The sequence below is a fragment of the Delphinus delphis genome, chromosome 2, assembly GCF_949987515.2.
Source record: "Delphinus delphis chromosome 2, mDelDel1.2, whole genome shotgun sequence".
In the NCBI taxonomy this organism is placed as follows: Eukaryota; Metazoa; Chordata; class Mammalia; order Artiodactyla; family Delphinidae; genus Delphinus; species Delphinus delphis.
The window spans coordinates 29,591,472-29,614,292 of NC_082684.1; the positions used below are offsets into that span (position 1 = coordinate 29,591,472).

General features: G+C 55.4%; 1 protein-coding gene across 3 annotated transcripts in view; it reads right to left on the minus strand.

The window, feature by feature from the left end:
• PAPLN (papilin, proteoglycan like sulfated glycoprotein) overlaps positions 1-22,599 on the minus strand; it is a 33,345-nt gene extending 10,746 nt beyond the window's left edge. Inside the window, exons 1-17 of one of the 3 annotated variants that reach the window (XM_060004246.1) lie at positions 22,546-22,599; positions 17,111-17,226; positions 16,138-16,198; positions 15,729-15,831; positions 14,118-14,248; positions 12,420-12,543; positions 11,852-11,932; positions 11,603-11,775; positions 11,376-11,499; positions 10,765-10,891; positions 9,583-9,790; positions 8,883-9,065; positions 8,514-8,655; positions 2,817-2,897; positions 2,394-2,649; positions 1,285-1,411; positions 834-987 (exon numbers count right to left, since the gene is read on the minus strand). In XM_060004246.1, the coding sequence (XP_059860229.1) occupies positions 834-987; positions 1,285-1,411; positions 2,394-2,649; positions 2,817-2,897; positions 8,514-8,655; positions 8,883-9,065; positions 9,583-9,790; positions 10,765-10,891; positions 11,376-11,499; positions 11,603-11,775; positions 11,852-11,932; positions 12,420-12,543; positions 14,118-14,248; positions 15,729-15,831; positions 16,138-16,198; positions 17,111-17,226; positions 22,546-22,599 (2,245 nt within the window). Of the gene's footprint in view, positions 1-829; positions 988-1,284; positions 1,412-2,393; positions 2,650-2,816; positions 2,898-8,513; positions 8,656-8,882; positions 9,066-9,582; positions 9,791-10,764; positions 10,892-11,375; positions 11,500-11,602; positions 11,776-11,851; positions 11,933-12,419; positions 12,544-14,117; positions 14,249-15,728; positions 15,832-16,137; positions 16,199-17,110; positions 17,227-22,545 lie in introns of all 3 variants that reach the window. The other 2 variants (XM_060004247.1, XM_060004248.1) reach the window with 2 other exon arrangements.
• Positions 22,600-22,821: the final 222 nt, after the last annotated feature.

Genomic DNA, 22,821 nt, shown 5'->3' on the forward strand with positions numbered 1-22,821 from the left:
GCAGCCTCCACAATCATCCCCGTCCACCTCCACCCCCAGAACTAGAGCCGTCCAAAGGTCAGGGCCATGAGCTCCCCAGACAGGCTCCCTCGTGCTCTTCCCCACCTGACCCAGGCCCCAAGGGCGCACACAGAGCAACCCCAGGGCCAAACCTTGCTGTGCTTAGCTCACAATGAGGACCCAGCCCTGAGCCCCCAAAGGCCTGTGAAGATGCCCAGTGAGGGGCCCACCCTTGTTCCCAGGGCCCTTCACCAGCTCTGAATCTTCTCCAGCCCCCAGCCTGCCCATAACAATCACCCTCCTCCCAGGCACAGCCTGCTCCCTCTCCGCATTCAGATGTGACCACGCTGGCCCCTGCTTAAAGCCCATCCAGGTGCCCAGCCCCCTGCAGACTCAGCCCACCAGCCCACCTGGCTTCCAACGTCCCTGTGATGGTCCCTGGCACTGCACCCATGCACCCGCCTCACAGCCCTCCTTCCAGGACTCATCCCAGGCAGGGTGGGGACACCCCATCCATCCCAGCCCTGACCTCCCTGTCTCTGGAGGGGGCTGAGCCCCGGGGGCAGCACAGCCTTCCTTCTCTGTGGAATCCCCACTGACAACTCTCCCCAACTCCCTCAAGCAACCAGGCGGCGACAAGTGCAAACTGTTGGACACGATAATAATCTTGCACTGTTCTCTGGCCCGGCACCTAGTAGGTGATCAGTAAGTATTTGTGGAAGAAAAGAGCAATAACCAAGGCAGTAGGAAGGTTCTCGGCTCTGGGTGGGGTGGCGAGCACAGTGGGACCAGAGCCTACCCACCAGGAAGGACAGGAAGGGGCATCCACTCACTGTAGCTGGGCTGGCCCACACAGCCTTCCCCAAGAGGGCCCACCGCAGAGGCCATGTTGTCGTAGCAACAGCCGAACTGGGAGACCCGGCACTCACTGGGCTCATTCTGCTGGGCCTGGGGAGGAAGCCCAAGGTTGGGAAGTTGGAAATAAGTCTGGCTCTTGGCGGGAACTCTAGGCTGCCAGGTAGAGGATGGCACGAAGAGGGACAGAACAGTGAACACACGGAGCATAACCCCAGCCCTGGGGGCAGATCAGAGGCCAGGAGAATGTTGGCTGAACCCCCCAGCTCCAGCCCAGGCCTGTCGCTGAAGCCCTATGCCCTCCAGAGGATGGTCCAGTCCAGCCGGCTTCAGGGGCCTCCTTTCTGCAAGGCTAAAGCTGCACAGCCTGGGTCGCAGTGGCTCTGAGCAGGCTCTGGGGCTGGACTCCTGCCCCTCACGTGACCAGACACTTACCGTGGAAGCCACCTCTCTCGACTGTGGCCTGCTCCCGGTGTTGCTGCGTCCATAAGAGCTCGCACAGCCAGCCTGATGGGGCCCCTCGGCCACAGACACCCCGTCAGGACAGCACCCGAACCTAGACAGACATCACACAGCCCTCCCCTCACCACCCAGCCCTGACCCCCACCCCTACCAGGGACCCTGAGCTTCCTGCATCCCAGGATCCGGGCTCTGAAGCTCCCTGAGCCAGGGCCTGACCGGGTGAAGATCCGCGTGGGAGACGGGTTTGTGAACCCCACTCTCTGCCATGTCCACTGGCCGCTTAGAGGCTCCCAGTGAGGGCGACAGGAAAACAATACGCAGGGCTGAACCCTTAGTAATTGAGAGATCTTCAACTCACACAGCCCACCACAAAGCCGAGGAGGGGGAAATGCACCTGAACCTGCCCAGACACCAGGTTCCCAGGGAGTTTTTACAAAATGTCAGTGGTTGGGCGATGGGGCAGAAGAGGGTGTCAGAGGAGCCCACCACTTAGTTCACCTCCACCAACCAGGAGCTGGGAAGGAAGTTGAAAGAAGGAACATATCAAAGCACCTTCTATGTGCCAGGCACCATGTGATTCGTTTCAGCCTCACAGGAACCCCAGTCAGTGGCTGTCATTGTTCCCAATTCTCAGCAGAGGAAGCCAAGATCAAAGAGGTTAATAACTTGCCCCAAGTCACCCAGCACGCAACCAGTAAGCGGCTGAGCTGAGAACCACCCCCAGGCTGCTGGGCGCGAATCTCAGCCCTTAGCACCACAGCCTCTGAGGGACTGGGGGCCTGGTTTGGATCAGAGAGCTAGAATCATAGCCCACTTGCCTTCCCAGAGCCTCAGGCTACATCTCAACAGGCTGACTTCTGCAGAGAAAGCAGGGGGTTTTGCCCACAGCCAGCACATTAAGGAGCTCAGCGAGAGGAACCCAAGCCCTCGGTTTTGCGCTACCAGGGCAGCTCAGCCTGGAGCTCTGCTAAGCCACCCCACGCCCTCTCCGAGCAGAGACACTGCCCGTGCATCAGACACACCCCCTGAACACACACCTTCCCTCTTCGACCTGGGGAGAAGGAAGAGGCACCCACCTGCTCTGCTGACATGAGGCCCCCGGGCAGCCTTGCCACTGCGGCCCAAGAGACGCAGTGTGGCCATCGGGGCAGCACCCATGGGGGCTGTGTCTGCAGTCACGGGGCCCCAAGCCAGACCGCAGGGGCTGCCGGTGTGAGGAATGCCGCAGAGATGGGGCTGGGCCCGGGGCTGGCAGGTGTGGGCTCTGGTCGCCTCTGGGGTTACCCCGAGCTGAGGGTTGCTCCTGGGGTGCCCACCACTGGTCTCTGAAATCTAGAGAGAAGAGGAAGCAGAGGTCATGTGATGTCTCCACCTGGCTCCTCACCCTCCATCTGTGTCCGCATCAGACCCACCTCTCCCCATCCCCCCAAACCACCTGCCGCCACCCTCAACCTCCATCTCAAGGGCCCGGGGCTGGGGGCTTCCACTGAGCTTCTCACCTGAGGTGGGGGCCTCCTGTGGGCCCAGAGACATCCACGGGTCCCTGGGGCTGGTGTGCATGTCCTGCATGCTGGGGACTTCTGCAGGGAGCCGGGGCAGTCAGGGTGCAGAGGGAAGGCCACCCCCACCAACATCTGCTCCCACCCCACTACTCAGGCAGGACCTGGGGAACCCAGGACAGTAGAAGGAAAAAGGAGCAGACTTGTGTTTTTATAAACACCCTTCCCAGGTTTCAAGAGAGTCTTTGATTGCATAGAAAATGCTCATGTTACGTGTTGGGCAAAAGGAAAAGCCACATGTAAAATTAGCGTTTATGTTTGATCCCAATGACATAAAGCAAAAAATGATACACAAACATTTTTAATTGGACTAATGAAAAGATAAACAATCCAGTTTTAAAATGGGCAAGGAACTTGAACATATGCTCCTCCAAAGAAGACACACAGATGGCCAACAAGCACATGAAAAGATGCTCTACTCATCAGTCATTAAGGAAACGCAAATCAGAGCCATAAGGAGACACCACTTCGTATGCACTAGGATGACTCTAATCAGAAAAGACTGAAATAACAAGTGTCGGCGAGGATGCGGACAAACTGGAAACCCATGCACTGTTGGTGGGAATGTAAAATGGTGCAACACTGTGGAAACAGCCCGGCAGTTCCTCAAAAAGTTAAACGGAGTTACCATAGAGCCCAGCAATTCCACTTCTAAATATATACCCAAGGGAACTGAATATACACACCCACACAGAAACTCCTACATGAATATGTTCATAGCAGCATTATTCATTATGGCCAAAGGGTAAAAACAACCCAAATATCCATCAACAGACACATGGATAAACAAATCGGGCACATCCATGTAACTGAATGCGATTTAGCCGTAACAAGGAATGAAGTGCTGATATATGCCACAGCTTGGATGAACCTCAAAAACATTCCGCTAAGTGAAAGAAGCCAGATGCAAAAGATCTGCTCTTCCTTTTATCTGATATTATCTAGAATTGGCAAATCCATAGAGACAGAGAGCAGGTCAGGTGACCAGGGAAGGGGACTAGGGTTAATGGGGAGTGATTACTTGATGGGTACAGGGTGTTTATATGGGGTGATGAAAATTTTTGAACCTAGAGAGTTGGTCGTTGTACAACATTGTGAACACAACAAATAAGAGCACACTGTCTACTTGGACTTCCCTGGTGGCACAGTGGTTAAGAATCCGCCTGCCAATGCAGGGGACACGGGTTCGAGCTCCGGTCCAGGAAGATCCCACATGCCGCAGAGCAACTAAGCCCGTGCACCACAACTACTGAGCCTGTGCGCCTAGAGCCCGTGCTCCGCAACAAGAGAAGCCACCGCGGTGAGAAGCCCACACACCGCAACGAAGAGTAGCCCCCGCTCGCCGCAACTAGAGAAAGCCCACGTGCAGCAACGAAGACCCAGCGCAGCCATAAATAAATAAATAAATAAAAACAGCACACTGTATACTTTAAAGTGGTTAACTGTGTTGATTTTCACGTCAATTTTTAAAAAGCCATATTAAAAACAATTGGATTAATAGATGAAGGGATAGAGAGTAGATGATGAAAAAGTAATTACAACAAATATTAATTGTGAACTTGATGGTGGGCACGTGGCTGCTCACCACACAGCTCTTCAACTTTCCTGTGTGATCCAAATTCCTCATCGTCTCTTGTCCAGCTTAGTGAACTTACTAAAAACCACAAACTGTACCATTAGCATGGGTGAATTTTACACTGTATGATGTTTAACCACCTCAATATTAAGTTCTTAAAAAGATTTTCATCACAAAATATTAGAGAAAAAATGCAAAAGGCTGAGTAGATAAGATTAGGATAATAGGAATTTTTAAAAATGATACCCAAAAGAATACTAGCAGGACACCCCCCAAATGCTCACAGTGACTGTGAAACAGACTCACAGAGAACAGATTTGTGGCTGCCAAGGGGGAGGGGGTGGGGGAGGGGTAGATGGGGAGTTTGGGATTAGCAGGTGCAAACTATTTCATAGAGGATGGATAAACGACAAGGTCCTACTGTATAGCACAGGGAACTATATACAATATCCTGAGATAAACCATAATGGAAAACAACATATATACTTATACACATACATATATATAAAAAACTGGGGACTTCCCTGCTGGTCTAGTGGTAAAGAACCCGCCTTACAATGCAGGGGATGCGGTTTTGATTCCTGGTCAGGGAACTGGGATCCCACATGCCACGGGGCAACTAAGCCTGCGTGTCACAACTACTGAGCTCGCGTGCCTCAACTAGAGCCTGCGTGCCACAAGCCACAGAGCCCACGCACTCTGGAACCCATGCCACAACTAGAGAAGCCCAGGCGCCACAACGAAAGATCCCGCATGACTCAACGAAGATCCCGCATGCCGCAACTAAGAACCAATGCAGCCAAAAATAAATAAAACAAAAAATAATGATAAATAAATCTTTCAAAAAATAAAACTGAATCACTTTGCTGTACCGCAGAAACTAACACAACATCGTAAATCAACTATACTTGAATAAAATAAATTAAAAAAACAAAACCACCAAAATGCTCACAGTGAAAGTTTCTGAGTGCTTTGTGTGTGTGTGTGTGTGTGTGTTTTGTGAGGCAGAGGTGCGGGGGGTCCCCTCCTTCTATTTGTTAGTTTTTCAAATTTTCCACAATAAACATATTACTACCTAGTGGAACAAAGTTATAAAAAATAAAATAAGTGAAAATCCCATTCTCGCATGGACATCTTGCCAGTCTCCAGGGAATATTTAAAAAATAATGATTTAGGGTTGGAAGATTCCAGTAGAGAAGAGGTAAAATCTTTGTTTTCATTTTATTACCTACCCAACCTGGGCCAAAACCTCGGACAAGGCTGATTCCAGTTCTCTCCCCTGTTCCGGTCTCCTACGCACATTCGGCCCTGCGTTCACAGCCCCCAGCCAGCCTTGGAATTCCTGTTATCTCTCCGTTGCCTGAAAGGCACCTTTCTGCCAAGCCCACCCTGCCTCTGGCTTCCCCTCCTGTGACTCTTCTCTGCCACCTTTTCAGGCTTAACTTGGAGTCCGGGGCCCCTCCCCACACCCACACCCGCAGGGGATGAGGCTCTGCTGGGCCAGCGCCGACCCCTCCACTCCCATCATTCTCTCTAAGAGCCTGGATTTCTGCACCTGCTCCCCACCTGGCTCCTACTTCTCAACTCTCTCCACTTTGGCCTGACAGGCAGGTGCCAAATCTGTCGTAAACATCTTTCATGGCGTCACTCTAGCTCCAAAACTTTCAGTGGCTCCCCTGGGCCTATTAGACAAATTTAATCAGTAGCCAGAGGCCTGAGGCCCTCAGCATTACCCCAGCCCGAAGAGCACCCGCCCTGGACAGACCTGTCATCACCCCCATACCCTGTGCCGAGGGCCGGTCCTGGGCCCCTACTGGTCTCGCAGTTACTGAGCACTTGAAATGTGGTTTGAGGGACTGAGAAACTGAGTTTTAAATTTTACCGAACTAGAATTATTTTTAAATTTAAACACTGACACTTGATTCATTTATTGAAAAACCTTCAGTATGTCTGGAACAACTTGGGGATGTGAATCTGCTTTTTCAACTGTACGTTTCATGACATCTAAATCGAGATCGACTACACCAGTGAAATTTTAGCACTGTGGGTTCAATCCCTGGCCGGGGAACCAGGATCCCACATGCCGCAGGGCAACTGGGCCTGCGCGCCACAACCACTGAGCTTGTGTGCCTCAACTAGAGAGCCTGCGTGCTGCAAACTACAGAGCCCACACGCCCTGGAGCCCATGCGCCACAACTAGAGAAGAGAAAACCTGCGCGCCACAACTAGAGAGAAGCCTGCGCGCCGCAAGATCCCACGTGCCTCAATGAAGATCCCGCAGGCCACAACTAAGACCTGATGCAGCCAAAAATAAATAAATAAATAAATATATATATATAAAATAAATAACTCTTAAAAATAATAAGTAAAATGTGGTTCTTAGAAAATTTTAAATGACATGTGGGGCTTGCCTTCTATTTCTATTGGCGAGCACTGCTCAAGAGTCTAGAAAAGACGGGGAAGCAGAGCTGTCTGGTGTGTCCGCTCAGAAGCCTACCCCTCAGGGGGCCGCCTCTTTGCACCCTCGGCCCCTCCTCCCGGGCACTTGCCAGTAAGCACTACAGCACTAGTTACAGTACCCAAAACAGCAGGAACCACCTAAATTCTAAACTCATACCCACCATGGACTTCTGTGGAGCCCCTAGAAATCACAAGACGAAAATGTTCACAGACCAAATGTCATTAGGGGCAAAAAGGAGATACAAAAATCACCCATACGTTACAAGGAAGTTCACTAAATATTTATCCCAACAATGGATGGAGTCAAGGGTAATTTAAGTTTCTCGCTATATACTAATTTTCTAAATTCTCCAAATTTTCCACAATGAACATAATTATTTTTATAATTATGAAAAGAGCAATGAAGGTTATTTCTTTTACAACTCAGCCTGGCCTGAAGGTCTCTTTCTGTTTCCCTCCTTTCGACCTATGTGAATGCCTCTCTGGGGTAAGTTCAGGGCAGCCTCTTCCAGGAAGGCATCCAGGGTCCCGGGACACCGAGTGGCTCCAGGGAGCTGGACTTGTAAGAGCCCGAGGATCCATCTGCTCGCGCATCCCAAGGGCCAGGCCCAGGCGAAGGAGCCCCAGGAGCCCGGCCCAGGGTCCCCCAGAGCCTCACCGCCACTGCCACCCACGCTTTGCTTATGGAGTACTGTGTATTCAGGCACTGTGCCAAGCGATCGTCACGAGCCTGGAAAGTCAGTCTTATTAACCCCACTGTACGGATGGGCAAACCGAGGATCAGAGAGGAGGGGCAGTTGCCCACGGCCACATGGCTGGTCAGCAGTGGAGTGGAGATTTGAATCCAGGTTAGCTGTTGACTCCAGGCCACTGGCTCTTAGCCACCTTGCCACGTGCCTCCACTGGAACCCAACCATTCCCCCATCATTAGCACATCAGGGCCACACGCCTCTCTGCAGTATCTCAAAGCCGACCACCCCCCCACCCCCCGGCTCAGCCCCAACACACACCTTCCCTCAGTAACACTTCCTCACACCAAGTAAGTTGCTGCCTCTGTGCCCTTTGTCCTGCAGCTCCTCACGACTGGGACACCTTCCTTCCCAGTGGGGATGGGGATGAGGGGAGGCGGGAAGGCAGAGGCAATACGCGAGGACAATCCTTCCTGGACGGCCTCCCTCTCTGCACTCAGTCACCCAGTCACTCAACAATTACTGAGTACCTAGCACGCGCTAGCTAAGTTCTGCAGGGGTATAAACAGAAAGAAGGAAGGGGACCTGGCCCTCAAGAAGCTTACAGCTAGTAGGCCTACAAGCCGTGTACAACCACTGCAGCACCCGGAAACCAACCTAAGAGTGACAGCAGTTACAGTGAGCTATGGGGGTGGGGTAAGGGATGCTACCTCCGAGGGGGGAAACAGGGCTGCCTGGTGAGGCTGTCCAGAGCCAGACTTTGTGGGTGGCAAAGGCTTCACACACGGTGATGTGTGAGAGCGTCCCAGGGGGCTGACAGCACAGGCAAAGGCCCAGCGGCAGGAAGGGCTGGCCAGGTTGATAGCAGGGAAAGAGGTGGGGCCAGGTACCAGCCGCCCCTCCTGTCCTTACCTGGAGGAAGATGGCAGGGCTGTGTGTTACAGGGCTCCACATCCGCAGGCCTGGAGGGCTGCAGGCTCCCACAGAGGCCGGGCGGGCCAATGGCGCAGCCCACCTGGCGCCTCCGAGTGCCCGAGCTGCAGCTCGTGGAGCACTGGGGCCCCCCGGGGTGGGAGTGGGGAGAGAGAACAAGCCCGCAAAGGGAGAGAGACCCTGAGACTGGGTGGGGGGTACCCATAAGGCAGGGGGAAGGGGGAAGGGGGAAGGGGGAACTGCCTGGTACTGCGTGTCAGACCCAAGGACAGGCACATGTGCAGCCTCTGGTCAGAGACCCAAGGGCCCGGGACTGGGCAGCAGGTATGGGTGGGGGGAAGTACTCACTAGACCCCAGGCGCCTACGTGCCAGGCCTGGTCACTGAGGGGGGGACAGCTGTCATGCACACAGGGCTCAGTGAGGGGGGGACGGTCCTTCAAGGAGCACGCTGTGGCGTGGAGCAGAGACCCCTCGCCACCCCGGCAGGTGACAGTCCGCCTCCGGACCCCGGCGCCACAGCTGACAGAGCACTGTAAGGACCGGGCTGTCAGCACAAGCTGGTCCTCGTCCAGCTGGAGTCCCACCAGCCTGGCCCAGAGGGCAGACAGCACCCTGCTGCCCCATGCCCAGTTCCCAGGCCCAGAGAGGCCGAGTCATCCTCCTGCGGTTACACAGCCTGAACCATGGCTGCAGATACCAAGCTGAGGTGCGTTTTCCACATTCCTTCATTTGCAACTGCAACATAGGTAGGTGCCAGAAGCAGTGACCAGCAGCCCCAGTTTCTCCCTGGCCCCCAAACAATGTGCCCGGCTTCTTCTTTCCCACCCGGCCTGGGACCCTAGAGAAGGAGGAAGAACACGGGAGCAGGAATCCAGGCCCTCGCTCTAGTCCCAGCCTTGGCCACTGCTTCCAAGACCACGTGGCAGGTCACTTTACTCCCAGGATCTGTCTGCCCGAGGCGGAGGACAAGCTTCCCAGCCCTGCTGCTGCCCAGGTCCAAGACCCAGCTCCTGACTTCCGCCCCTCCTAGCAAGGCCCGGGCCTCACCTCGCCCCAGGGCTCCGCGCTCCAGGCTGTGCAGCGCTGCAGGTTGCAGGCCTGCGTGGTAGGGGGCTTCTCAGGCAGGGCCCCACACTCGGTGTCCTCAGCAGCCTCCTGGACGCCGGCGCCATCAGATGAGACACAGTAGACGGTGCGGGACTGGGAGCCGCCCTCACAGGAGGCCGAGCAGGGAGTCCAGGGCCCCGTCTTCCAGCTGGCAGGGAGCAGGAAGGCGGTGAGGCTGGCCCTGCAGCAGGCGCCAAGGTCCAGGCCCAAGGGGGCACAGGAGCGGAGGGGGGACCCCCACCCGGCCCATTCTCTGAGCATCAGGCAGTGCATGTGAGGGGCAAAGAGCCCTGCGCAAAGGCCAAGGTCCGGGCCTGCTCACCCATTCCCACCACTGTGCACTGGTCCCTAAAAACACGGAGCCTGGCCGCCTCCCTCTCAACGTTCCTGTCCTCACCTGAGTCCCCCTTCCTCCTCCTCACCAGGTCAGCCATCACCCCCAGCCAGACTCCATCCCCTCTGGGGCTGAACTTAGTGGGGAGCATCTCCCGGAGGGGCTGTGCTCACCCAAGTGGGGAGAGGCCCTTCCTGGCTGTGGGGCCCAAGGACCTAGAAGAAAGGGCCAGCCCACATGCAAAGCCACACCCACCACCATCCCAAGAGACCAGCTGCCACCAAGGCCACAGGGAGGAAGGACTGCACAGCCCTGCGGGGAGCCTGTGGCCCAGGAGCACCTGTTCCTGCACACACGCTGGGCCCCAGCGAGGCGCCACGCTCTGGGCTGGTGCAGGTAAGAGGTCCCTTGTGCACAAACACAGGCACTGCCGATGCCCTCAGGCCCCTTGGCCCAAGCCGTGGCCCATTCCTTGGCACCTGCCAAGTCCCCTGCCAACTCAGACAAACGGGGCCTCCGATACCCCCCCAACCCTCCCGCCGCCAGCCTGGACATTCTGGGCACTGTGTGGGCTCAGGATGGCGGACGGAATAGCCTGGGGTCTCATGCTCAGAACCCCCCACTGCCCCTGCCCGGCTGATGGCTGGCTCCTCCCCCTCTGGCCACAGCTCTGAGGAGCCCCTCAACCTCCTTCTTTGCTCAACGCCTAAAGCGGCTGAGGGACCCCACTCCCTTCCCACCTAAGAGCTTGGATCCCGCAGGGGCCGAGGGGGCCAGCAGGGCCTCACCGCTTGGTGTGTGGGCAGGGCTGAGGGCTGCAGGGGCGGCGGTCAGCTGGCCGCGGCTGGTGCCGGCACAGATGTTCGGGGTAGACCTCATTGTCAATGATGCAGAACACTGGGCGGGTCTGCTGACCTGCAGAGGCCCGGCCGTAGCAGGCAACCAGTCAGTCCAGACTCGCCAAATGCATTCTCTGGGCCACGCACCCTTCCGGACACATCCCAAGCGTCACCCTGATTAAGCCTCACGTGACCCCTGGGGTAGGCTGCCATCACCATCCTCAATTTACGGATGAGGAACCTGAGGTTCAGAGACTTGTATCTGTGGGCGATGGAGCCCCGCTCTGACACCTGACCACTAGCTCCAGGCCCAGGCTCCACTGACAATGGAATACTGTCTCCTGTGAGATGCCACTGCCTCGGGGAAGCCCTCTGGTTCTCTTAGGTTGGGCGGGGGCCCTTCCTTGAGTCTCCTGATCTCTGGGTTTCCCCCAGGTGACCCCCCATGACGTGAAGCTGTCTCCTCTACTTGTCCACCTCGCACCCACAGCTGGAGCGCCTGGAAGACAGAGCCAAGCCCCGCGTGCAGCCGCGCCCCCTGACCGGGGCCCTGCCCTCACCTCCACCACACGTGGCGCTGCAGTCGCCCCACGAGCCGTGGCTCCAGCTGAAGCCGGGCCGGGGGGAGCTCAGGGGCAGGTGGTACTCGAAGCGCACGCCAGGGTTGGGCTCCTGGCTGATGAGCTGTGCAGGAGGGTCCCCACTGAGGCCTGATGCCAGGGGGCCGCGCCCGCCCAGCCCACAGCCCTCCTACTGGCCGCCCCCCTCTCCCGCCAGCCCCGCTCACCTCGATGATCAGGGGCTCTGAGGTGGGGCCGCGGGCGTGGAGCTGCTCGGGCGCCAGGTCCCCCTCAGCTCCCCGCTCATAGTGCAGGACGGTGCTGGCCACAGGTAGGGCCCGGGCGCCCTCGATGGTCCAGTGCCCGTTGAGGTAGTATTCACCACGGACGCTCTTCACCGCTGTGCGGGGCGAGCAGCCAGGTCAGCTGCCCTGGCAGGACCCACCCCCCTGCCCCAGACCCAAAACTTTCCTCACCCAGGAAATTCCTGCTGGCGGCCGCCTCCTCAATGCGGATGCTGGTGGCCCCCACGGGAACTATGAGGATCTGGTTGTAGCCTGAGGGGACAGAGATGCTCCGGGACCACTCTGGCCACAGGGAGGAGTTGGCCCTGAGGATGCTACGTGCCCGGCAGCACAGGTGGGGTCAGGGACGGGCAAGGAGGACACAGGCAGGGCAGGGTGCTTGGGAAAGAGTGTTCCTGAGGAGCAGACAGCCTTACAAAGCCCAGAGGGGCGGGCAGGCTCCAGCACCCATACTGACCGGGAGGGGAGGGGGCAGATGGGGACAGGGGGGGAAGGGATGAGGAGGCATCCAGGTGGCCACTGGATAAGGGGGCAGAGATCCTAGTGTGAGCCCACAGGCTCCTGGACTATGGTTTAGCCTCCACCCTGAGGCGGGACCTCAGGGCTTTCATGACCTGAGTGCCACATCAGACCCTCTGAGTGCCATGAGAGCAACTCAGCCAGTGAGGGAGACAGGCCAGGAAGGAGCAGGTAACAGACCCTTGTCTCAACTGTCTGTGGACCCTGGGAGGAGCCCCACCTCTGCTGAGGTCATTGGCATCAAAGACGCCTGTGACGGGGTAGCAGGTCGTGCCATCACCACCACACTGCAGACACTTGTCCTCCTGCTTCGACGAATCCAGGTTGTAGTCACAGCCGACAACCTGCCAGGCAGAGATGAGGGGAGATGGGAGAGACCAGCGTGAGTCACGGTCACACCAGGACTTGAACCCTGGCCGCGTAGCCAGGTCCGGGAGGTGCAGTAACCAGTCACTAGCCACGGGGGCCGCGTAAACCTTGAATCTGGCCTGTGGCTGACAGTCCGCCTCTTCTGCCTACTCGGCACCGTGTCCCCTTCTCTGGCAACAGCACCTCACTTTCCTTCCTCTGTGGGAGCTCCTCTCTCCCACAGAGTTTGCATACAGTTCCCCAACAGGGGCTTCGGGCCAATCAGCGGGTTGTATGCCTTGCTCAAAGCTCACAGGGGGAGCCCCAGGCCAGGACAAGCCAAAGGCAACCCCAGGTTGCTGGAACTCCTGGGAATAGGGCGCCCTGTCCCCGGGAGTTGCCAGGCTGGGACAACTGAAGCCTGAGCTGCTGGGCCATCTTCACACCTCATCAGAAGAACCTGTCTGCCCCTAAGCTGACCAAAGAGACAAGGAGAGAGATGTTTCCAGCATCATCATTCAAGCACCTGCAGCCAGCCAGCCACTCCCTCCCCCAATGGCATTTTTTTTTCTTAAGTCAGTTTTAGTTGGGTTTCTGTTACTTGCCCATGAGCTACAACTACTGAGGCCACGTGCCACAACTACTGAAGCCCGTGCGCCTAGATCCCATGCTCCACAACAAGGAAAGCCACCGCAATCAGAAGCCTGTGCACCTCAACGAAGAGTAGCCGCCGCTCGCCACAACTAGAGAAAGCCCACGCCCAGCAACAAAGACCCAACATGGCCAAAAACAAATAAATAAAATAAATAAATTTAAAAAAAAGAAGAAATACACTGGCGAATGTATTAGAATATTTATGCCTGGAAAATTTGAGGATACAGGAGAGAAGGCTATAGGGACATTATCTTCAAGTATCTGAAAATAGGAGGAAATCCAGGGGTGGGAGAGGGGAATGGAAAGAATTAAGAATAATGGGGCTTCCCTAGTGGCGCAGTGGTTGAGAAAATGCCTGCTAATGCAGGGGACACGGGTTCGAGCCCTGGTCTGGGAAGATCCCACATGCCGCGGAGCAACTAGGCCCATGAGCCACAACTGCTGAGCCTGCGCGTCTGGAGCCTGTGCTCCTCAACAAGAGAGGCCACGATAGTGAGAGGCCCGCGCACCACGATGAAGAGTGGCCCCCGCCTGCCACAACTAGAGAAAGCCCTCGCACAGAAATGAAAACACAACACTGCCATAAATAAATAAATTAATTAATTAAAAAAAAATAATGGAAGAGAGGTTCATTTAGTATAATTGTGAGCAGCTGTGAAGAGCAGCGTGGAAACAAAATTACCGGGAAGAAGTGGTAGCCTCAGTGTTCACAGTGCCACCCAGAGGGTTCCTATTACTGTGGGGCTAGAGTTTTCAAACGGCAAAGGTAAGAGGGTCACAGGGCATCTGCGATGCAAGGCACCTTAGAAGCTAGTCTTGAGAAGACGTCAAAGTCATGAGAGCCCCTGGCCTGCTGGTGCGGGGCTGGGCGACGTCTGCAACAGGCCCCGAGCCATCTGGTGGGGGCATAACTCACCCGGCAGCTGCCATCCACGCAGATGTCCCGTTTGCCAGGCTCGCAGGGTGTCCCGTCTATGACGGCCTCCCTGTGCTTGTAGTAGAAGCTCTCCCCCTTGGGAATGCAGTTCAGTTCACATTTGTTTGGGGCTGCGGCGAGCAAGAGGAGAAAGCTGAGAGGCTGAGCGAGGTTCAAGGCCTGTCCTAGCAACAGCGAAGTGTGGGCAGGAGCCAGAAGCACGCGCGCCCATGACTGGGAGGGGCCCACAGCGCCATACATACTCCCAGTGGCTCAGAATCCCACCCCCAAGCCAGGGAGAAGGGATGCTCTCCCGGAAACTGCTGCATCTCTGGGAATCCCTGGGAATCAAGTCGAAGAAAAATCCCAGAATAAGGAAAAAGCTAGACATTTGAAGAGGTCTATCCCACCCTTATTATTTATAATAGTCCAAGTTTTAACAATCAGCTACTCTATTATCTATCACTAGAATATTACGCGTGTTGACTGTGCTATTAAAAACTATGGTTATGAAGACTAGACAGTAATGTGGGAAGATGCTTATAACAGAGTGCAAAGTGATACTATGTAATGACTACAAGTAGGTAAACAGAGAGAGAATAATGTGAAAAGGGCTCGCATGAAATGCTAGCCTGGATCCTATGAAAGAGATAGGGTTAAGGTTTTTTCTTGTTTCAATTTTTATATTTATCTAAATATTATATACACATTGTTTAAACAGCCCAGAAGTGCTAAAAGGATTGTAATCACCTCCACCCAAAGAAGGCATCCCTCAACAACCCTTTTTAAACTTTCCCCTGTGTTCTAATTTTTCTATAACAGGTATTTAAATTATTTTCAACATACCCTCACCTTAGGATCCAGGAGGAGCAATGAATGCAAACCACCGCACTGGGGCCGCCCCCTCTCTGGCCAAGACCCCTTCCCCACCCCAGAGCACACACAGCTCTGTTAACTGATTTGGAATCCCGAGTGCCACAGAGTTTCCGGGAGTCATCCACAGTGAGCAGTGAAAACTACTACTCAGGTATGTTCTGACTCATCTAAAATGTTTTAAGTACACATGTTAGTGTTTTTTGTTTGTTTGTTTGTTTTCTTGAACTGTATTGCTCTAAAAATTAATCACCTACATCTTCCTCAAATTTACCCAGAGCCAGGTTCCGGCCCCAGAGACTCTGAGTAAACGAGCTCTTGCCACATCAAGCCCCCTGCAGCCCAGCCTGCAGGTTGCCCAAACTCAGGCACAGACTCCACTCGCCACCTCGCACCCCACCCCCTGCCCGGCCCCCCACCATGCCTCCTGCCACGTGAGGAATGCTTCCGGAGCAGGCCAACCAAAAGAAGTCTCAAAACATCAGAGGCTTGGCCAAGGCTTTGTTTGAAAACGTATGTATGGAGGGGAAAAGGATGGAAAAACCTCAAAACGACCACCACTGTTGTGCCCTGCTGGGGGTACTGGAGGTTTTCCTTTAAATGTATTTGACAACGTGTCTATAATATGGTAATGAGAACTGCGAAATGCAGTCAGTGTAGCAAAGAGATCCCCAAAGATGGGGCCCAGCATAGGGCAACGCAGTGGGGGGCAGCAGTCGGAGGGACTCGCGCACTTACCGCCGTAGTACGGCAGCCACTTGTACCGCCGCCCCTGGAACTCCTGGCCGTCGAACTCGGCGCACTGCTCCGCCCTGAAGTCGCGGGCCCCGTCGGGACAGCTCTGCGGGGCGAAGGGGACAAGGGAAGGGGCTCGTGGGTCCACCACTGGGGTCTGCCGCCCGGTTAGCCCCGGGGAGGTGGGGTCCTGTCCCCCCAACCCCCGCTGTAGCTTCGGGGAGGTGGAGTCGGGTCCCAGGGCTCCCGTGCGCCCGCTCTAGGGGCCTTGGGCTGCCTGGGCGAAGCTATCATTTCAGGGTGGGTGAGGAAGGGGTTGCTGTGCACCGACAGGAGGGCCCCCGAGGGCTAGGATGTCAGCCGAGCAGGGCGTCCGGGAAGCTGTCCCCCACCCCCGGGGGCTTTACCTTACCTCGGTGCGGCAAGAGCGGTGGCTCCGGGAGGGGCCCACGCAGCCGGAGCCCCCATCTCTCCTGCAGGGCGAGAGCGCTGGGAAGACCCGAACCCCCATGACCCAACACCCCGCCCCGTCCTGGGGCTCCCCCGCCAGGACCCCAGCTTCGGTGGCGCCACCTGGTGGGCACCACTGGGCCCGAGGGGTGGCAAGGAGGGGAGGGGTGCGGCCTCGCACACAAATCCCTTTAGGTGGGTTAATCAGCCCTCTGTTTATACCTGGGAGAAGCCAGACCCAGAAGTCTGACTACCCCGGAGTTTGTCTAACTTGGGGCCACTCTGCCTCTTAAAGCAAATTCCCAGAGAAGCCTCAAATTCTGCCCTTGGAGACACAATAAGATGGAATACCTACCCACCTGGTAAGGTTATTCTGCCACTTAAGGAGTAAATGAGGATAAGGCACTTATAGTAATGTCTTCTCTCTCTCCCTCTTCACCCAAAGTTTTCAGGAACAGGTAAACCCACTGACAGGCAGGGTGTCATCACCCCTTCTTTTGCACCCTATAGTACCTATCAGAGTGCAGAGCACAGAGCAGGTGCTTACTAAGTCACTTAGAGTGAAAAACATCTATACTTGACAAAGAAGCTGACAGTAGAGAAACCACACAGGTTAAACTGTTGAAGATTATTCATTAATTCAACAAGAATTCACTGCACCTGCCAGGTACTGCATGAGGATCTAGAGACTCGGGGTGGATGAAGCAGGAATGGCTCCAGCCCCCTGAAATAAGGTGGTTGTTGCAGTCAGAGTGTAAGGACGTGGAAATGACTCAATTTCAAATTCTCCACTAACGCTGCTCCCAGCACAAATCCATTATGTCGTAGGTCCTGCCCCTGTGGCCTGGCACTGGCCCGGGACACCTAGCCCAAGACCCAGCTGCTCCCTCACGCCTGCCCTCTTTTTACAAGCTGGCCCATTCCCACCTTCCTACCTCTGGGAGTAGCAGGGGCGCTCCCGGAAGCTGACGCCCCCTCCACAGGTCCGGCTGCAAGGGCTCCAGCTGCCCCAGGAGCTCCAGGTGTCACTCTGCCGCCTCACCCTGGGAGCCTGCGGGAGGAGACACTCAGGAGGGACTCAGCACTTGGAGCCCCACAGGGTGCTCAGGGCTCCCCCGGGGCCCCCTGTCTCAAAACACCCCCTCCCCTGCAAAGAACCTGAGATCTTGTCTCCTAGAGCCAAGCCTTCAGGACGGCAGCACCGCCAGGCACCCGGACATACTTATTTGTGGAACTGGCCAGCTGTCACCATAAGGAGCTGGGAGCCGGCCTTCTCATCCGTCAACGCCACCTCCACCAGCCGCCCCTACTTGCCAAGTACAGCGGGCAAGCCGCCAAGCTGGGGGCAGAGATCTCTCCCCTGACCGTGATATCCCCTGGCTGGGAAGAGCCTGGTTTGAGAATCAAGATGTCTGCGAACATTCCCTTGAATGGAAGCCCACGGATCAGCAGAGCATGCCCTTCCAGGAGGGAGATACAAAAGGGCAGGAAGAACAGCGTGTCATCAGGCAGACAGGACTCCACCTGTGCGGGGAATGTTGCCCACGGGCAGCGCCATGTTTTTGTAGCTCTGGCCTATTAGAATAAGAACTTAATCTAACCGTGCGTGCGTGCGTGCGTGCGTGGTTGGAGTGGGGGCTGTGGTTTCTTCCTGCCGATCTGTGGCAGGGACTCCCAGGACTTCCCCAATATCCATCCTCCCCTTCTCCTATTAAGAGGACCCTTGACTCTTAGCTGGATACCTGGCTGCCTCCATCCCAAAATTCATTTCCCAGATTTCCTGCAGCTAACCACAGCTATATCACTAAATTCTTGTCAGTGAGATGTACATAAAAGTGTTGGGTAGCAGCCTCCAGTACAGGCATACCTCAGAGATATTGTACGTTTGGTTCCAGAACACCGGTATAGAACAAATATGGTGAAAAAGCAAATCACACAAATACGGGGATTTCCCAGTACCTATAAAAGCTGTTTGCATTATACTGTAATCTATTAAGCATTCTGTCTAAGAAAAAACAGAAACAAATGTATGCACCTCAATTTAAAGTACTTGGGGCTTCCCTGGTGGCGCAGTGGTTAAGAATCTGCCTGCCAGTGCAGGGGACACGGGTTCGATTCCTGGTCCAGGAAGATCCCACATGCCGCGGAGCAACTAAGCCCGTGCACCACAACTACTGAGCCTGCACTCTAGAGCCCGAGAGCCACAACTACTGAGCCCGTGTCACAACAAATGAAGCCCGTGCCCCTAGAGCCCATGATCCGCAACAAGAGAAGCCAACGCAATGAGAAGCCTGCGCACCGCCATGAAGAGTAGCCCCCGCTCGCCGCATCTAGAGAAAGCCCACACGCAGCAACAAAGACCCAACACAGCCAAAAAAATAAAATAAAATCATTTATTTTTAAAAAGTACTTTATTGCTAAAAAATGCTAACCATCATCTGAACTTTCAGAAAGTCGTAATCTTTTTGCAATAGTAACAAAGATCACTGATCATAGATTACTGAAAAATATAATAATGATGAAAAATTTGAAATGTTATGAGAATTACTAAAATGTGACACAGAGACACAAACTGAGCAAATGCTGTTGGAAAAACGGCACCGACAGACTTGCTCGACACAGAGTTGCCACAAACCTTCAATCTGTAAAAAATGCAATATCTGCAAACGCAATAAAATAAGGCATCCCTAAGAGATAGCTTGCATGTGTATTTGTCCTTTTTCTTCTTCCTCCTGTATTCCTTCCTGCTATTTGGAAATCAGATGTGATGGCTGGAGTTGGAGCAGCCTTCTAAACTATAAGGTAATTTGGGAATGGAGGCTTCACATAGTGAAGCAAAGATAGAATCTGGAGCCTGGAGGATGTGGTGAGACAGAACATCCCTAGACTTCTGACCTCCGGGTGTTTATTTGAAAGAGGGATCAAGTCTTTCTTGTGGAAGGACTGTTATTTGGGACTCTGTAACAGAAAAATAATCCTAATAGATACAGTTTCCCACCCGAAAAATGTGACACCCTGCAGCTGGCATCAGAAGCCCACATGCTACACACATATTCTCTTATTCACTCCTCAGAATAACCTGACGGATCCCAGTGCATGGAGTAGAGAGAGGCAGAGAGAGAGGGAGCCACGTAGGAACAGGTGGACACAATAGCAGGTTGTCTTCACCCAAGGCCTCTGCTCTTTCACCAGGGTCCCACCGACCTCACCTGGAGAACCAACGCCGACACTAGCCGAGGCCTAAGGAGCTGGAGAGGTGTTGGACATGATTTCTTGCTAGGAGGCAAAAGGTGGACTGGAAATATGTCCCGTTTGCTGGAAGGGGACTTTATTTTAGGGCATCACGACATAAGAATCTCTAGGGGAAAGAAATCCCTGCCATTTTCCAGAGGAAGAATTCAAGTCCTAACGTGGAAAAGCAAACTCTTCCTCCCGTCGCGAGCCACCCGCCGGGCGAGGATGGAGGTTTGCGCACGCGCAGATTACTCACAGTGTTCTAGCGCCTCGGTGCCAAACATCAGGTTTTCCTTGTTTTATAATAAAACCAGAACCCTGAATCAGAACAACTCACACATGCAATGAACCACGTACAAAACCAAGAAGGAAGGGCCATCCAGGCCAAAGGTCTGAGCTTTCACTCCTCAAATCATTTACCCTTCAGTTCTAACTGGGCCAAAATCGCCAAGCCTCCAAAAACCAGCGAACCAGAATATAAAAGTGTTCTCTCTATGAAATTTAAACTAAAATTTACTTGGATCCGTTCCCGTTTTAAAGGGGAAGATGTTGAGTGTCGGGGTTGGAGGGTGACTTTCCAGGGACCACAAGCACCTCCACTCCAGACTCATCACTACAAAATAAGAATTCTGGAAGCGGCCCACAAGAACTGCTGCTTTCTCATCCTGCCGCCTCCGCCTGGCTACTAATTACCTCTGACCAAGTCCTGTTTGGGTGTCAGTCTCACTCCTGAAGCACGAGACTGAGCCTCCCCAGTCTACCCTTCCCTGCGCCTGGGCTGGGCTTACCAGCGTGGGCAAGGCAACAAGGGGCACCCCTGCCACCCAGCCACCTTGGGCCATCAGGATGGGGTGGGGGAGGACTCACCTGAATACAGGACCCCTTAAGTACCAAGCCTTACAAACATCCCCTTGCCCCCGAGCCCAGCACCCGTGAAGCAGGCATCCTAGAGCCAGGCCCTGTCCTGTACTTTAGTTTCTCTGACAAAAAGAAATCAGTCAGCCAGCAGCATCACAGACACATCTTGTTTCTCTATAATTACCCAAACCATGAGCCCGCATGATGGTGTGAAGCCAGAATGAGCTGCTCCAGTCCACCCTCACCCTGGGCCTGTCCTCACCTGCCTCCTGACGCTCTCAGCACCCCACCAGCTCCTCCTCCAACCCCACCTGGGCAACTCAGGAGCCCCCTTTCCTGCTGCACTGTTCCCAGGGGATCAGCTGCCCGACGTGCATGGGTGAGGGTGGGAGTGGGAACAGAGGCGAGGAGATTGGAAGTCCCCCTCGTGAAGCCTCCCCCCGACCAGCCTGGGGTTGGGGGTGGCAAGGGGCGTGGTGCTTTATCCCTCCGTAATCAGCTACTCACTCTGCTCAGGCTGACCCCTGTCAGCACAGAGAATGATCCCATGAAGTTCTGGGTGTCTGGCGAGGAAGTCCTGGCCTCAGCTAGAACCGGCCTGGGCCATGGGGCAGGGGGCTGCATCCAGCTAAAACCAGCCTGAGCCACACCCTCCCGCAGACAGTGCAGGGGGTGTGGAGAGTTTTCAGCCCCAGCTATCCAGGTGTCTCTAAGGGAGAGAGCGCCTAAGAGGACCCAAGTTGCTATGGATACCTTGACTCACTTCACCTGCACGCAACCTGTGGGTGGGTGTTATTATCCCCCCGCCCCCCCGTTAAAGGAATCTAAGACCTGGTGATTTGCTTAGGGTCACAGCTGTTAGGAGGTGGCTCTGAGTTTCATCCTGGTGTCCTGACACTGTCACCATGCCCCACCCGCACCCTGAGCTCTGAGCTTCAGCCAGGCACCAGGATAAAGCCTGTGCCGAGGACCTCAGGGTGTGGCACTTAGGGAACAAGGACCATGGGGAGGCAAAGATGACCCGGGGAAGCCAGAAGGTGGTGGAGAGGACATGAGCAAGGGGGCTTTAGCCCACCCTCTGCTCTGACTGTGGCCCATGCTAAATCCGTGGGGCTCTGGAGCAGTGCCCACTGCTGACGTCCATCCCTGCCTGCCCCTCTCGGCCCTGGTCGGAGGAGTCCTTCTCATCCTCCACTCACATTTCCACTGAGGCATCATTCCCCCTGCCCTCCTCAAGGCAGCAAACAGTTTGGGTTCTTTCTCAGGGGTCCTCCTGCTGGCCTCAGAGGGCTGAGTAGGGCTGTGGGTCTCCCCCTGCGGAGCGCTCTCCAGGGACAGGACGGAATCTGTGCCCTCCATCCTGTCAATGCAGGAGAAACTTGGCAGGAGCAGCCTCCAGGACCAAGCCCTGCTCTGCAGACAGTCCCTTCCCCAAAGATCGGTCCTGTGGTCTAGAAGATTCTCTGTACCTCCATAGAACCCAGGTATGTTCTCCAGGGAGCCCTGTCCTTCGGGCTAATGAAACCACTACTGTGATCACCAGTTGGCTTCCTGTGTCCACTTTCTAAATTTGCGCTAATGCGGTAGCCACTAACCACATGAGTCTATTTAAATTCACATTAATCAAAACCAAATAAGAGTCAGTTCCTCAGCTGCATTAGCCACATTTCATGTGCGCAGTAACCACATGAACTGAGTGGTTATCTTATTGGACAGCACTGATGCAGAACATTTCCATCATCTCAGAAGGTTCTATCGGTCAGCCCTGCTCTAGATGCTAACCCCAAAGGCAGTGGGGAATGGCTGGCACCCCAAACCTCCCCACTGAGGAGCAGCTGAGTTTGGTCCCAGGCAGGTGGCAGACATCTGGTGGGATGGGCCACCTAGCCCTGCATCTTGGCTGGTGCCAGCACTGACCCCCTCTTCCTTCCACCGTGATATACCACCCGGCCAGGACGTTCCCAGCATTAGCAGTGCCCCCCAGCACCTTCTGAAGGGGGAGGGCGCTGGGACGTTGCCATTTCTGCAAACTGTGCCCCAAAGCCAGGAGGGAAGTTTCAAGGTCCCACCCCTCTTTGAAGGAGCTGGGGCCGACGGTTCCCTCCTCCCACACCACCGTCCCCGTCGCCGACATTGGCCCTCTCCTGGGGATGGCGCCACTGCCGGGGGTGCTCCAGCCGTCGGGGGCTCCGGCCCGCGGCCAAGCCCTCGCCCCCGCCTCCCCAGCAGGGTCCTCCCGGGGCGGCGGAGCAGGGTGGAGGGGAAGGGTCGAACTCACCGAGGACCCGGGCGCCTGGGGCAGCAGCAGAAGCGCGAGCAGCAGCAGCTGCATCTCGGCCTGGCCTGCGGGAGAGGCCAGGGTTGGAGCGCGTGGGCGGGACAAGGCGCCGCCCCACCCACCCCGAATCCCGCGCTCCCCGCGGTCTCCTGGGCCGGCGCGGCGGGGGTGGCCTGTCCCTCCCTCCCGGCTGCCCACAGGTGACCCGGACACCCGCAGAGGGACTGGTGGGGATGCCGTGGGGCGCAGCGGAGCGGCCGTGCCACTCACACGGTG